General features: G+C 37.8%; 4 protein-coding genes across 4 annotated transcripts; 2 read left to right on the top strand and 2 right to left on the bottom strand.

Moving 5' to 3' along the window:
* Positions 1-455: 455 nt before the first annotated feature.
* On the bottom strand, positions 456-3,054 carry LOC103934141 (putative indole-3-acetic acid-amido synthetase GH3.9). The gene is made up of 4 exons (XM_048585855.1): positions 2,751-3,054; positions 2,563-2,664; positions 1,435-2,258; positions 456-1,174 (listed from the first exon to the last, which is right to left on the bottom strand). The coding sequence occupies exons 1-4, from the start codon at positions 3,038-3,040 to the stop codon at positions 600-602; spliced, it is 1,791 nt and encodes a 596-aa protein (XP_048441812.1). The 5' UTR covers positions 3,041-3,054; the 3' UTR covers positions 456-599.
* A 5,126-nt stretch (positions 3,055-8,180) lies between these two features.
* LOC103934142 (protein LOW PSII ACCUMULATION 1, chloroplastic) lies at positions 8,181-11,669 on the top strand. The gene is given in 10 exon segments (XM_009343855.3): positions 8,181-8,587; positions 8,937-9,040; positions 9,192-9,327; positions 9,531-9,762; positions 10,208-10,365; positions 10,503-10,656; positions 10,659-10,690; positions 10,795-10,895; positions 11,034-11,130; positions 11,381-11,669. Coding segments are annotated over 10 exon segments (1,332 nt in total). The 5' UTR covers positions 8,181-8,344; the 3' UTR covers positions 11,456-11,669.
* An 844-nt stretch (positions 11,670-12,513) lies between these two features.
* Positions 12,514-13,072, top strand: LOC103934137 (protein RALF-like 33). The gene has a single exon (XM_009343848.3). It carries the CDS (start codon positions 12,602-12,604, stop codon positions 12,941-12,943), a length of 342 nt encoding a protein of 113 aa, XP_009342123.1. The 5' UTR covers positions 12,514-12,601; the 3' UTR covers positions 12,944-13,072.
* Positions 13,073-13,404: 332 nt separating this feature from the next.
* LOC103934143 (heat shock factor-binding protein-like) lies at positions 13,405-14,862 on the bottom strand. Its single transcript, XM_048585538.1, has 5 exons — positions 14,716-14,862; positions 14,339-14,392; positions 14,181-14,204; positions 14,062-14,104; positions 13,405-13,776 (listed from the first exon to the last, which is right to left on the bottom strand). Exons 1-5 carry the CDS (start codon positions 14,716-14,718, stop codon positions 13,631-13,633), a joined length of 270 nt encoding a protein of 89 aa, XP_048441495.1. The 5' UTR covers positions 14,719-14,862; the 3' UTR covers positions 13,405-13,630.
* Positions 14,863-15,148: the final 286 nt, after the last annotated feature.

Here is a 15,148-nt window from a genome sequence, read left to right as displayed (position 1 = left end):
GTATCTACAAGAAGATCAAAAAATACGATATTGTATCAAAACTTTTGTGCAAAATAATATGAAAATATCCTCTAAACAATCTTCAAGTTGAATAAGTTTTTGCAGGTATAATCTTTAGATGATGATAAAAAAAAAAAATAGTTCGGATTATTTCATACAGTGAAATATAAACACAAACATTATGCAATAATTTATTTTTTTTAGAAAAATTGGTTTCAACCCAAAACCATAAGCATATTTTATTATTAAACCATTTTTTTGGGATTTTTTAATTTATACCCATTGACCATTTTTTCACATCAGATGATGATGAGTCAGCCTATGTTTATATGTTTATTATTTCAATTAATCAATCTTTTCTTTTTACCTATTTTACCTTTATACACGTTTTTTCTGTACCCATTACGTGATTTAATGTGAAAAAATGATGAATACAATGATCAAATTAAGGTGCATATTATATATTGGCAGCAAATGCATATTTAAACTTATTGCACCAACAGCTTATAGGTGCAGAATCTTTGTTGGTTCAGTAGCAGAAAATGAAGACTAACAAAAAGAGTCCTAATCTTGACTATGATCATTAACACACTCTGAGTCTAAGGGATCCACTTAGGATCTCTTGGACTAAAGAAACATGCCTTCACATTAGAATCAAGCAGCTTAAGCGCCTTATTCGACTTGATGCACCTCGGCGTTTTATATTGATTGATCGAACCCCCTTGGCTGATGAAATAGTCCATCAACCCGTCGAATGACCCAGGCTCCACCACCCGAATCTCAAGCGGCCCTACGGACTTGTCATATGCGCGGCACCGGCGATAGATGTAGTCAAGTTCCTCTTCCACAGCAATGCAGCATTCTTGCATCACCTTATCATCAAGTGGGGCTGTTGAGTCCACCATTGATCCATGGTATATAATTTCCCAATACATTACGTAGTGGCCGGGTAGACGTGACGTATCCGCATGGCTAGTGTACTCCACAAGAAGAGCATTGAAGGGTTCTAACAACTTTTTTGCTACAGAAACGCTCTTGTGCAAGTCCTCCTCATTAGTTTTGTCAGTATCGATGCTGAGAACCACATTCCTCCTACAGATGAACCGAAATTGTGGTGCTTTATTGTGAAATCCAGTCACTTGGAGCACATCACCGACTCGATGACGATACAGACCTGATTAATGGTTCATCAAACTCAAAAGAATTAACTACTTAGGTACTAAACAATCTTAGGGTATGTTTGTGAGAGCTTTTGTAAGAATCAGAAGTATTGGTTTTGTAACTCAAAAACTCTTTTAAATTGTTCTACTATAAGCATTCTTGGTTTCCCAAAAGCGTCTTTCGCCACTCTAAAAACACTCCTAAACGAGCACTTTAATTAGGAGAAAAAGAAATAAATGAAGTAGTGCTGAAACAAAATTAATATAGGTTTACCAGCAAAGGTGGTAACCACCAGTTCATAATAGCAGCCAAGGCTCAGTTGCACCAAATCAACAAGTTTATCATTACGCACCTCCTCATCATCATCTATGTTCATGAGCCGAGTCCCATTCTCTCCCAACGGTATGAATTCGAAATAACCCATATTCGGCAAAAGGGTAAACGACACGTCAGCGGGGTCAGACAAGGGCTTCAAGTTAACGCCAAAGTAGCACTCTGAGGAAGCATACATGGGGCAAACCAAGGGAAGTTTTCCATCACTATAGTACTCTAGAGCTGGGATATATTGTGCCATAGACCCCGTGACAACAGCCTCAATGTACTTCGCTTTAGGCCAAAGCTGGCATAAAATTCCCTTCCATGATGGAAGGCTACAAATTTCATTGATCTCATCGGCTAGACTAGGGTTAGGGACAGAAATTAAGGGAGCCATTGATGACCGGCATTCTGGGTCTGTGATCAAAGGGTCTAATTGGCCGGTACGGATGTCATTGCAAAAGTTGATCCAATTTCGTTCTAGGAACGAAAGGGCTCGGAGAAAGGCGGATGCAAAGACGGCGCCAAGCCTCAGGACTTGGTGGCGGTGGACTATACCGGATAGGAGTTGGCAATACATGCTTTGGTTGCTGTCATTGCATAAAATTGTCTGGTCAGGGCTTGTGCAATTGTTGAAAGGATCAGGGCTACGGCACTTGAAGTGGCTGCTCTTGTAGTAGCTGGTAAGCACCGTTCGAGCTGGTAAGCCGCAAGGTGTTGACGTTTCTGCCTTCACAAAGTAGAGCAACATAGCCTTGCCCTCATCCAGTCCAGGGACATACCTGCAGTTAGAATATCAAACACGTGGGTATAACTGTGTGTGTGTGTGTATATATATATATATATATATACACTTTTGCATATCAAGATAGATACATATACATCCTACTGGGTTCCGTAAACTGTTATTGGCACTCCAAAAAGGTCCTTCTAGCCTTTTTTTGTTAATAGAAACACAAGAGAGATAATTCCCTTAGACAAGTTCATAGGGACTACATATTTTTGAAGTGCCGATAACAGTTCCTTATACTATAGTTACAAGCTTATGTCAATAAATTAATGGACAGAGTAGTTACGATATTTAACTGGTTCATAATTGGCATAATGAGATTATATAGAAAGGTTCTACGATCCAGATCTTCTGCGATCGACGGCATCATCTTGGGCTCTCTTCCTGAAGTTCCCGAACTGCAAATGCAATAAGCCAAGCGAGTAAAACAAATTGATAAAAAAGAAATAGAAAAACAAGTAAACAAAGGAAAAGGCAGAGCTACCTGCACAATATTTCAGTTATGGGGTGGCCAGTAATGAGAGACGAGTCTTCACCATTAGTAATCCTTTTGATGTAAGGCTGAATGGCCTTGTAAGTAATGACAGGAACACATTGCTTAAAATCTGATACATCTTTTGATCCCTTCATATACTTACTCAAATACTCGGTTTTCGAATTTCGTGTTAAGATCTCTTTCAAAATGTCCAACTGAACTCTACCAGCCTTGGCTGTGAGCCTCTCAATCTCCTTCAATGCCTCCTCGCCTTTGTACTCCAGTTTCTTCCCATCCATGTTTTTAGTTTACAGCTCTTCTTCTTGCTCAATATATAGTTTTAGAACCCAATAGGTCTATATATAATGAGCTTGCCTTTTAATTCTTTTGTGCATTTCCACATCACTGCAACCTGATTGGGAACAGTTGGTGCCGACGCCATCCATAATGTGGCCCCTACATATGATTTGTAGAAACTATAACAATTTGGCCCCTACATATCATGAGTGCAAACTGCGAACTATAACAATGAGCTATACGCATCAAAATTGTTCACTAAAAGTTTAGTTAAACATCTTTCAGATTTATTCTGGCCTCTACACCAATTACCACTAACAACTAGCAATTCTACATGGAATGCATGATATTTATATTAAACAATTTCATAGTTTTGTTTTTCACTACATGCATGATTTTCACGTCTAAAGATTCTTAATTGAAGAACATGACTAGTGCTCCTCGGAACGAACACACAACTATGATCAATTAGCGTTGATTAGTGTCCATCTTTAATTATAATAGGGAAGCTAGTTGAAATGAGGAAAATATAAATTCCAATTGCGTAAATGACCACTTTTTGGAATTTTATTGATATGTCGTCAATATTTAACTGATAATGTCATCAATATTTGATTAATATGTTATCGTTGTTAGATTTTCATTATTTCAACAATTGAAATTTGTAAAATCCTCATCTAGACCAATTTTCTTATGTTATATATGTTGTGATACACTATTGGTCGATAAAGTTTTAAAGCACACGTACGCTAGATAAATTAAGGGGTCACTCTAACCACAATTATGTTACATAAAGACTAGGATGGTGTTCTACCACTGATATCAAAACTTATTGTCCCTAACATTACGAGAATCAGAAAGTTGGGATATTTTTCTTGCTAATTGCACCATAACATGCATGATTGGAGATCATCTCCATTTTTGGAAATCGCAACGGGAGGGCAGATATGTAGGCATGTAAATTAAACTCGAAAATTGATTGAAATGATCAATTTACAAATTCCAATTGTTGAAATGACCCCTTCCTCATTTGATCAAGTAATATATATATATATATATATATGAAATATTAACAGCATTTCGATTAGATATTAAAAAGTGATAATTTCGACAACTAAGATTTGTGGATTCGATTATTTCAGCAATTGAGATTTGTATATCGATCATTTCAGTCAAATTTCCTTTAAACTCCTCCATACTAGTTGATGGTGATTAGAAGTATATATAATCATGTCTATACTTGTAACTTTGATAACAGGACAACGTGACATAGGTTTTCAAATGCTCATTGATTTTATTTCTCTGGTTCTACATCATGTATTGTCCACATGCTAGATATATAGAGCTTTTTGCTCCTTTCCTGCGTCAATTAAAGTGTGAAGAAAGCTTAAAATCACCAACTTTTTTTCAGTTTCTGTTCCCCTCTATCTCTCAGAACAGAATGTGACTTGTAAAACACAAATAATAAAAAAAGCATTGCATTGAATTCTCACCAATAATCGCTCGAGTAATTTTTCAGGTGTGATGATCACACCTTCACTGTTTTACCAATGCAATCAGGTAGTTATGAGCTCTTTTATCATCCTTGTCGTTCACCCATGTTAAAACATAACTCGGCATCGCACAAAAAAATTTCTACCATCTTTGGTAGTTAATTAGCTGCACCTGCACTAGAAAGGCCACTCGAAAACAACAAAGCCAAGTTGGCCAAGTTGGAAGTTGCAGCAGGCATCAAGAGGTCAGGTCATTCAAAACCCGACATTAAATTAAAGTTATTCCTAAGTATCACATTTAGGAATTTGGATTGGATTACAAGGAATTTCATGCTGCTTCTCTTTTATGATGGGATTTGATCGATAGGCCCTTTCTTTTCTTGTGACAAACAAACAATCTCAACCTTTCATTGAGTTGATCAAGATGCTTAAGCTTACTGCCGACCGCCCAGCAGAAAAAATAATGACACATCTTTATCCAAAATGGACGTCCAATTAGCGGGTATCACAGCCAGAATTTTTTTTACTGAGCGATATTCCAGGGGTTGTGGAATTCAAACTCGAGACTTCAGGTGAAGGGTGAATGCTCTTAATGAACCAAGCTACAAGCTCCTTACATCAAAGCTAGCATCTTTACACACACAATAATAACCTTTTTTTTCCTTTGCATGATACTTCTAGCAAGACATGGCTGTATATTACATTGAAATCTTTTTTCCATAGCTGGCTAGGTTGTTGATGGTGTGGAAGAAAGTAAACTATACTGGACCTAGATTTTGATCAAAATTTCATGACCAGGGGGGAGTACTGGACCTCCACTGAAATCATGGTGGCCTCCAATATATCTGTTTTTGGGTTGGAAGTATTCTACGTATAATATTCAGCACACTCACCAAACTCAAAAATTATTAGTCCCATATGTACTCTTGGGTACATTGGTTTCGTGATATATATCCATCCAAATCCACTTCGGATATCCTTAGTTTTCGAACACAATCATGCCAGTGTGCAGAATCGTTTTTCTGATAACTGATCAGGTAGCTAGCTAGGCCAAACAGATCAAGAGCATGTGACTATCTATCCTTAGTTTTCGAACACAATCTGACGAGATTTCTTTATTAGGGTTTTTTGTCTTTAGGGTTTTATAGGTTGTTCCTATTTTAATGATTGTATTAGGGTTTACGTCCCACAATCTTTCGTTTAAAAGTAATTAGCTCAAATACATTGATGAATTTGACATGAGAATCATTCTTATTTCTATCCTCACTCAATAGCACGGAACTTTCTGAACTAAGCAAATGATAAGACTGAGGTAACATATCGACCAGATTTCTTTTATTCTCAGGGGTTTTCTTTTGTCTATGGGGTTTTAGGGTTTTCCGATTTAAAAGATTGAATTTACTGTCATGCAATCTCTCTTTTAAAAGTAATTAGCTGAAATAAAATTAAGGAATTTGATATAAGAATTTTATGTCTATCATATAACTGCATAACATGGGAACTTCCTGACTCACACAACTGATAAGATTGAGGTAACATGGGGATGGGTTCTTTATTAAATCATTTATAATTCAGAAAGACAACAGAAATGTTGAACTGGTATATAATCTTTGTGCAGCAGCAGAATATATGCCGATCGAAAGGGCATTGCATGGTCCCATCTGCAGGTTCTAAACATATATGCTCCACCAAAGCATCCACTATCTCATGAAACCCTAGCAATTAGCAAGCCAGCCCTGCACTCAAGATCAAAACATTTATATGTGAAAGTGATATTACAATTTACAGTAGGACAAAAAGGACCGACAAAAACATCTTTGCTCAAATTGTTTGTGAGTTAGTGGTTGAGCATTAATCTGTAGCTTTGGCAGCACAATTGGTGCAGCCTTTTAGGTAGTGACGGACAAAAGAAAAAGAGGTGTGCCAAATTAATGTAACGAGACTTTATAAACCAGCATTAATTTTGTGATGATTTTTACTTTTGAAAGTGCGGACGCGGCGATAATGCGGTACTGTTTCCGCATCAGGCATATAATATATGGTCTATTTATTCATATATGTTGTAGCCTTATAGGTGGTGTGACTCACTAAATTGAACTCTCACTTTTCCTATATCAGAGAAAGCATTGTGGTTATATAATATGACAGACAGATCCAGTTGTTTCTGTTTCAACTTTCAACTTTAGCTTGTTGGGGGCTAAGTTTTGGTGTCCATGGAATCCATTCCTTTTGTGTCTAGTCATGTGGAAGTGGTTATCTAACTTTGGCTCACTTTCATAACTAGATCAGGCATGGTATCAGAGCAGGTTTTCCATTGCGGTTAAAGATCATGGTTATGATTATAAATCCGTTTCAAAATCACATTGTTGAAGAGATTAGTTTCATCGATTGGAATTCTCCACCAATTTACGACAAGTATGATGATGACGACGAGTATACTGCTGCTGCTAGGAGATAAATGCTTTGTGGATTGGGGTTATCCGCAGAATATGAATACAATGGTGGAAACATTTTATGTACAGCTTCATAAAAAGGTCAAAACATTGCATTTGCATAATGATTGCGTTTGGGAAGATTTCGTTACTTACAATCTAGAGAGGAAATTTTTTAAGAAAAGACTCGGCGAATTTGATTGTGGTTCCTCAATATCCCTCCGACCCTACTCCTTACAAGAAACAAATTTGGAAATCTTATGTGCTTGATTTGAAGTCAATTTCTATTAACAAGGAACAAAGGTGTACTTGCTTAGGAATAGCGTGGAAGTGGAATGTACTTGAATGTTTTGTGGGTTTGAAAACTCTAACAATTCTGAAATTCTTTTGATGTGGCTGCTGTGGAAAGATTTGAAAGGTCATCCAAAAGATCGAGAAAAAAACAAGGAGACTCAAGGATGAGTTGTTTTTTTTTTTTTTTTGGAGAATAGGAGTATGATGTAGTTGACGACAATAAATATAGTATCTATATTAAATTTCATTGTTTGTGGTTTCTCATCTTTCAAAGCTATGTATTATTAGGTGTCTAGTAACTATAATCTTAGTATTAAGTATCCATCCTATTAATGTATTGTACTTTAGGATTCCATATACATTTATTTTGTGTAATTGAATGAGTTGTTTCTCCTATCTAAGTCAAGCATTTGACTTGGTTATACGAGTCAATCCATAACTAGCAACATCAAACGAATTCTGTTGCCCTTGATTGAATAAACTCCATATTATATATTCTCAGTCTGTTCGACACCCTTGGCTTGTCGTGCATCAGGTCATATTATTTTCACAATGCCTATGATAAAAAAGTGACCCCAAGTTCCAATTTATTTACTTTTCAAAATATCTAGAAAAAATTAATATTATTTTATACATATGGCAAATAAGTGCGCTTGATTATGCCACATAAGTAGACGTAACATAGTTTTTAATGAAACGGGATATAACGAAACATTTTCGTTACTGTTCATTTTTAACGAAATTGATATTTTTACTCTAAAAAGTCATTCATGATAATATTCACTTACAACACATTTTTGTCCTTTTGCTAAAACTCAAAATTTTCAAAATTTCTTTTTCTTCCTATAAATTTATGCAAATTTCAGAAGTAAAGTGAGATCGTAGTAAACTTAAAAAACGTTTCTCGAATGTAATAGGATATTACATTAGTGACGATAAGGTTTATCTCCGCCCAAATATAGTGAAGGGTGAGTTACGGGCGGTGTGGACCTTCTGTTGTTGGCGCAGTAATGACACTGGATTCGCTTCTCTCTGTTGATAACAGTGTGTCAAAGGTTTACAGTGCGAGTTGATAAAACTCGCTTTAATGGCTGTGGCTGCTCCGGCTCTGCATCACCACCTATGGCTCCGCTTCTCAAACCCAATAACACGAACAAGGCCGTCTCTTCCCGGCGGAGGAACCGCCTTCCTCACCCATTTGCAAATTCACCAGAACTCAGCCCGCATCTCTCTCATTTCCTGCTCTTCAACTTCTCAGTCCACTGAAGCCAGTACAGACACCCCCGAGTCTTGTGTGAATTTGGGTCTCCAGCTCTTCTCCAAAGGACGGGTAATTTCCCATATTTCCCTACTAATCGTCGCAACTTTCATTTTCTTTGAGAAAATTTTACGTTTTTGTGAGATGGGTGCGTTGAGTTTTAGTTTTCTATCAAGAACGTACTGTCTATATGTTGTTCATAATGTGTCGATATCAATGTTATCGTTTTCCTAAGTAGGAAATATCGTATCTTTAGTTTAATGTGTTAAACTTTGAGGTTAGGAAAGCAGAAATATTGTATCTTTGCGCTTTGTTTCAATTTGCATACGTTTAGAAATTTGGATTTTGGTGAATAAGAAGCTCTCTTTTTTGCTGTATGAAAGTATTTGATATCGTGTCTCTATGATCCTGGAGTTTTCAGGTTAAAGATGCTTTAGTTCAGTTTGAAACAGCGCTCAGTTTGGATCCCAACCCAATCGAGGCCCAGGCTGCACTGTATAACAAAGCCTGCTGTCATGCCTACAAGTAGGGATTTCGGAGTATTTTGTTGGTTTTCCTTATGCATCTCAGACTATCGAAAATATGCCCGAAGTTTATATTTTCTATCTGAATTTACCTCCAACTAATTCTTAGCTAGGCTGATAGGTGTGTTTTTTTCGTTCACATTTTGAGGAAGAGGGGAAGGAAGGAAAGCTGCTGATTGTCTACGTACCGCCTTGAGAGAATATGACCTCAAATTTGGCACAATTTTGAATGATCCCGACTTGGCCTCTTTCAGAGCTTTGCCTGAATTTAAGGAATTGCAGGAAGAGGTTTTTTACTAAACTCAAACTTTTAACTGTAAATTGTTTTGTCCTGTAATTTTGAGAGTGCATCTCATCCTCTGGTTGTTTCAACCGATTGGGGTTTGTAAGCGATGGAATCATATGAATAGCTGTTATTTATTGTTGAAACCTTGCCACGTTTTCTTCTGTCTTTGGACATCTTTTATGACAATTATTTCTTATTTATGCAGGCTAGACTAGGTGGGGAAGATATAGGCTACAGTTTTAGGAGAGATCTCAAACTCATTAGTGAAGTCCAAGCACCATTCCGTGGGATTAGGAGATTCTTTTATGTAGCATTCTCTGCAGCTGCAGGAATCTCAACGTTCTTTACTGTACCCCGGCTGTTCCGTGCATTTCAAGGTGGTGATGATGCCCCTGATCTCTGGGAAACTGCTGGCAATGTTGCCGTTAATGTTGGAGGTAAAATCAAGTGCTTTTACTTGCATATAAAAAGTACCGTTCTCCCTCTTTTCTATGTATAAAAGTATTGAGTTAATCCATATAGAGTGTCTTTGATGAGATAACGTTGTTATAAATAACAATACTACGTTTGTCAGATATGGTTCTTGGTAAGTTACTCTGTTTCATCGAAAACAGAACGTAATAATCTTATAGGATATCTGGAGACGTATGAGTTATAATTCATTCAATGAGTATCTCATACAGATTGGGAGTAACAGGGAAAAAAAAAAAAAAAAAGAACCCCAAAAGATCCAACTTTCACGAGTGTAAGCTTTTGGGTTGTGTGTTCATCGACAGTCGTGTCTTTCAATTGCTTGGGAGATCAAGGGATTGAATATGATACTGAGTGGACTTTGTAACTTGCTATTTAATATGACTAAGCTTTTGAATCAGTAATCTACAGGTCTTATTGTTCTTGTGGCATTGTTTTTATGGGAAAACAAGAAGGAGGAGGAACAACTTTCACAAATATCTCGCGATGAAAATCTATCGAGATTGCCATTGCGCCTCTCCACCAACCGGGTTGTTGAGCTTGTGCAGTTGCGTGATACTGTTAGGCCTGTGAGTACCAATGTTTTTTCTTTCTTCATTATCTCTATGTAGGTTATACGTTGGTGCAGTTCTTTTAATTCTCTACATCTATTTTTGTTTTCGTTATCTGGATAAATGCCAATGATCTGATGAAGTCTAGAATTTAGGTTATTTTAGCAGGGAAGAAGGAGACTGTTGCCTTAAGTATCCAGCAGGCAGCAAGATTTCGAACCGAGCTCCTAAGAAGAGGTGTTCTTTTAGTTCCTGTCATCTGGGATGAAGTTAAGGTACCTCAAATAGAGAAGAAAGGCTTCGGTACACCTTCAAGGCAGCTGCTGCTCTTCCTTCTATTGGAGTAAGATGCAAAGACTTTCAACTATAGTTCTCAATGCATGTTCTGAGATAGACTTTGATAAGTTATTTCATTCGTCCTACTATATCTGTTGGCTCCAATGGTAGGAAGATTTCGAGAAACGAACTCAGTCTATAACTGCAAAGTCAAAGTTAAAAGCTGAAATCCGATTCAAGGCTGAGGCTGTATCCCCTGCAGAATGGGAAAGGTTACATGTTACTCTTTATTGTCTACACACTTGTTTCGCCATCAAGTTATTACTCTAAATAACAAAATGCTTTGTGTTTATGTGCATTATTTGGTTTGTATGGTTTATATGCATTATGGTGTTGATATGCTTGATTAGGTGGATAAAGGATCAGCAAAAGTCCGAAGGAGTTACTCCTGGTGAGGATGTCTACATTATACTGCGCCTGGATGGTCGGGTTCGAAGATCAGGGAAAGTAAGTGCATACTGCATTTATGGCTACTTAAGTTCTGGATTTGAGTTTCTGAAATAGCAGATTTAATGTCCTGCATTTCATTTCAAATATACGCGTTTCTTTGCTCCATTTATTTCCATACACCCTACAAACGTTTAAACTGGTTCGACCCAAGGAAAACTTAATTCTGTGTGTCATCCTCTCCTTTTCGTTTCCCTTTGTATTGTTTTGGAGTTGAATACGTCTGTAATATACTCCGATATCTTTGCAGGGCATGCCGGACTGGCAACAAATTGTACAGGAGCTGCCACCAATAGAAGCATTACTAAGTAAACTCGAAAGATAGGAGAGTTTTTATGGATGCCTCTGTTAGGCAATCATCTGGTTCTTACACTTCCCATCCCCCATAATATTTCCTTTAACTCCACCCCTTTCGGGTCAATTTGTATTACTAATACGTCTGCAGACGCACAATTCATGTACATTCCACTGATGTATTGTAAATTTTACAACGAACGGTGAATTTTAGACGGGTGGAAATATATTTCGATTTTTGTTTATATACAACGCAGTTTCTTTGTTGGATCATCCTTTCTAGAAGGCCGTTGCACAACTCTGTGGGGGCTTGTAGCTTAAGTGGTCGAGCGTTTCACTCTCATACACTCTTGTTCTCGTCCCTAACCACCGTTATACCTAACTGACCGAGTATAATATAAAACAGCTTGTTTAGCTGTTGTTTTCAAAAAGATTAGTCTGAATCTCTTGACGTAGGAAGAAGTTTAATCAAAGTCCGCTTAAGTGGCTCGAAGTTGTTGTAGTGCCTGCTGGCGCAAATTCAAAAACAATATCAATTTCAATGATTAGTTACATACCGATTTGTGGTTTGAATATAATAAAATCATTTTACATATTTCAACAAGCAGCTTGCTTCGGTTTTGATGCGGCTCGTTCGAAATTGCTTTAAGAACGGCTAAAAGAGTGTGCTTCGGTTTTGATGTGGCTCGTTTGAGATTCCCTTAAGAATGGCTAAAAGAGCTCTCTACTGACTAAAAAGGCTCTAATAACGTTTCATAAAAAAAACTCAAAAGACACTTCCCGGACAAATAAGCGCTTTCTGGAGACAGTGAGCGTTTCTAAATTCCGATTGCTTTTTCAAGAAGCACTTGGTTTTTTTCAATTAAAGTCGTGACGTGTTTTTGATAAAAGCACTTTTAACAAAAGCACTTACGAGCGAAATCCGAAAACGGCCCTTGTGAAATCTCTACCAGCATATTTTCCGGTAGTGGTTGATTTCATTTTCTTGGTAGGTTTTGAACAAGTCATGGATTGTTCCAATTTCAGCTTTCTTCGTAGCAATTGGAACGAGGTTGAATTAATGCAAGTCAACAAAGTAATCACCTCCTCGAAGAAATCAGCATCCTTCATATCATTTAAAACAACTCAGCAGCTATAAATACTCGTTGGAAGCCAAAAACACACCATACAAAAAACTATGGCCAATTCCTCCGCCATTATCTTTTCCTTGGCCCTCGTCACCGCTCTGATCATCTCCGCTGACGCAGGCAGCGATCACAGGGTGAGCTGGGTTCCGCTGAGACCCCGCTGCGAGGGTTCGGTAGCAGAGTGCATGGATGATCATGATGATGAGTTTGGCATGGACTCAGAGATCAGCAGGCGCATCTTGGCCACCTCACAGTACATAAGCTATGGAGCTCTGCAGAGAAACACTGTGCCTTGCTCTCACAGAGGTGCTTCCTACTACAACTGCAAGTCGGGTGCCCAGAGCAACCCCTACAAACGCGGATGCAGTTCTATTGCCCGTTGCCGGGGTTGATCACCAGTGTAGCTGTTTTATGTTATGGATTTAAGTAACAGATCATGCTGTGAATTGTAATGCTCATACTATTGCTTTATCTTTCTGTTTTTATCCCGACAATACTGTAGTCGAAATTTTCTTGATCAACCTTGTTACTTAACTTAACAATCTATCCTAAACCGGGGAGTAGCTGGCTAGAGCAGTGTTCGAGTCGTCCTACTTGTGTATGCCTGGATTAACCAGAGCCGACTCGGTTGGGGCTATTCTGAAAGGTGAGTCCCTGCACGAAGAAGTCTGACCTGGGCCAACCACAGTCTAAGTAGGTAAACGAGTTCCAGAATCATCGTTCTAGGACGTTCCCGACTAGTATAATTTTATGAAATATAAAGATGTTACGGAATGTCAAAGTTTTCCCAGCAGCCAAACATTCAAAAAATAAACAAACAGCAGTGAACTGTTAAATTCTGAAGAACAACGCATGATAAAACATCATCTCATATTAATAACTTTCAAAAGATAGACCGTGAACAACATTAGCTACAAGAGCACACTGAGTGTTTATAATCTCATAGAAACATCAGCTTCAATCGATCAAGCACAAATACACAACCGCAGACAAAGAAAAGATATCACAAAAACCAAAAACCTTATCAAATGTAGGATGAGCACTATGTTTATCAGCAAGAACATGAATTGTAACTAAATTTATGCAGAACCTTCATCTTGCTTCACTTCATCTGATGCTGGCTTGGACTGCTGCATTGGAGACGGAGAGCCCTCCATTCCCATCTCTGTTTTTAGTTCGTTGATGCTGCTCTCCAATTCATTTATGCGAGAGCCCATCTCGTCAAGTGATCATAGTTAAGGAAACATAGCAGATATTTCACTGATAGCACACAGATAGTAAGGTTTCAAACCCGTCAAGATCCAACTATCAAAACTTGCAGGCAAAACCAGAAACCAAATGAAAACCGAAAATCAAAAAGTATACATAGACTAATTCCTTCAACCTAATCAGACATACTCGTAGTTGTGGCTATAGGAGGAATCTATAACTAATTGAGAACCAAATATGACATCACCCTAACGCGGACAGATAAACGCTTTCAAAGTTAAAGAAAACGGGAAAAGGATATTCTTCGTAACAATGGAGTCGGACATTGTTTGGAACCTAGATTGCTGCAAACAGAAATTTTATCAGTAACAGTCAGTTATTTGATTCAACCAACATCACCTCAACTCGAGAAAAACTCACCATTTGTTGAAGAAGATTTTGCACCTGCGAAAAACAGACACCGAAAAATCATTACCAACACAAACATTCTTGTAAAAATGATCCAATAATCTCAAAATCCTACATTTTTTGAACAAAAATCGAAACTCAGAAAGCTATGAGAACAATTAGGCACTCACAAAAGCAGACATGTCGGCAGTGCTCTGCTTCGGATCCTCCGAATCATGCCCGTCCTGCAGAGAAAAACAAATTCAGAGCAAAACACAGCCAAAGTGCTCCACAGAGTGGCCCTAACGACATGTCGTACCAGCAACAATCGCCCAAACCGACGTACATTTGGGCGAATTGCAACGATCAGAGAGAAAGAAAGAAGCTTTTGCGGTAATATCAAAAGCAAACGAATTTGGGCATTCAAGTTGTAGCTAGAAAATTCAAAATTTTGAATTGAATCGAATCGGAGTTGAAAAATTCAGGAACCCTAACGGAAAAACTAGACGAAATTGGACGATTTATTTCCAGAAAAATAACGAAATAAAGAACGAAGATTTGAAATTACCATTCTCTGCAACTTTTGGAAGTGTTCTTCTTGCTCCTTCTTCCGTCCGTACAGTAGCTGCAATGGCGATGCGTTGGGGCCTTTGGGTGCGGTGTGGCCTCTGGTTTATAGTTCCGGTGATTCGTTTGGACACGAAATTACTGCTATGCCCCTCCTTTTGAATTCAAAATTTCATTTTCTGGACCAAGGTGATGGTGGGCATTTTTGGAAAGTCAATGACTTGGAAGTTGAGAAGCTGAGCGCCACTGGAATTTCAAATTTTTTATTATCGTCACAAATAAATTAATACATTTAACGGTAATAAATAAGTACATTTTAAATTAGAGAGTTAGAAAAAATAAAAAGTTAAAAATCTATCACAATAAAGCGTTAATAGTATGTCTACTTAAGTCAAATTGGATGTTGGATTATTCCGATTATTAATTTTCATGTG

This window comes from the organism of the source record quoted next, unplaced genomic scaffold (genome assembly GCF_019419815.1).
Source record: "Pyrus x bretschneideri cultivar Hongxiangsu unplaced genomic scaffold, Pyrus_bretschneideri_v1 Contig23, whole genome shotgun sequence".
NCBI lineage: Eukaryota > Viridiplantae > Streptophyta > Magnoliopsida > Rosales > Rosaceae > Pyrus > Pyrus x bretschneideri.
This window is presented reverse-complemented; position numbering and strand designations above follow the sequence as displayed.

Excerpts from the sequence above, each read along its gene's own strand:
- LOC103934141 (XM_048585855.1), bottom strand. The coding sequence starts at position 3,040 with ATGGATGGGAAGAAACTGGAGTACAAAGGCGAGGAGGCATTGAAGGAG. Across the intron at positions 2,259-2,562 it reads ATTATGCCAATTATGAACCA|GTATGTCCCTGGACTGGATG; the intron begins GTTAAATATCGT and ends TTCTAACTGCAG. Across the intron at positions 1,175-1,434 it reads GGTGGTTACCACCTTTGCTG|GTCTGTATCGTCATCGAGTC; the intron begins GTAAACCTATAT and ends ACCATTAATCAG.
- LOC103934137 (XM_009343848.3), top strand. The coding sequence starts at position 12,602 with ATGGCCAATTCCTCCGCCATTATCTTTTCCTTGGCCCTCGTCACCGCT.
- LOC103934143 (XM_048585538.1), bottom strand. Across the intron at positions 14,205-14,338 it reads CTGCCGACATGTCTGCTTTT|GTGCAAAATCTTCTTCAACA; the intron begins GTGAGTGCCTAA and ends TGTTTTTCGCAG. Across the intron at positions 14,105-14,180 it reads AAAATCTTCTTCAACAAATG|CAATCTAGGTTCCAAACAAT; the intron begins GTGAGTTTTTCT and ends TTCTGTTTGCAG.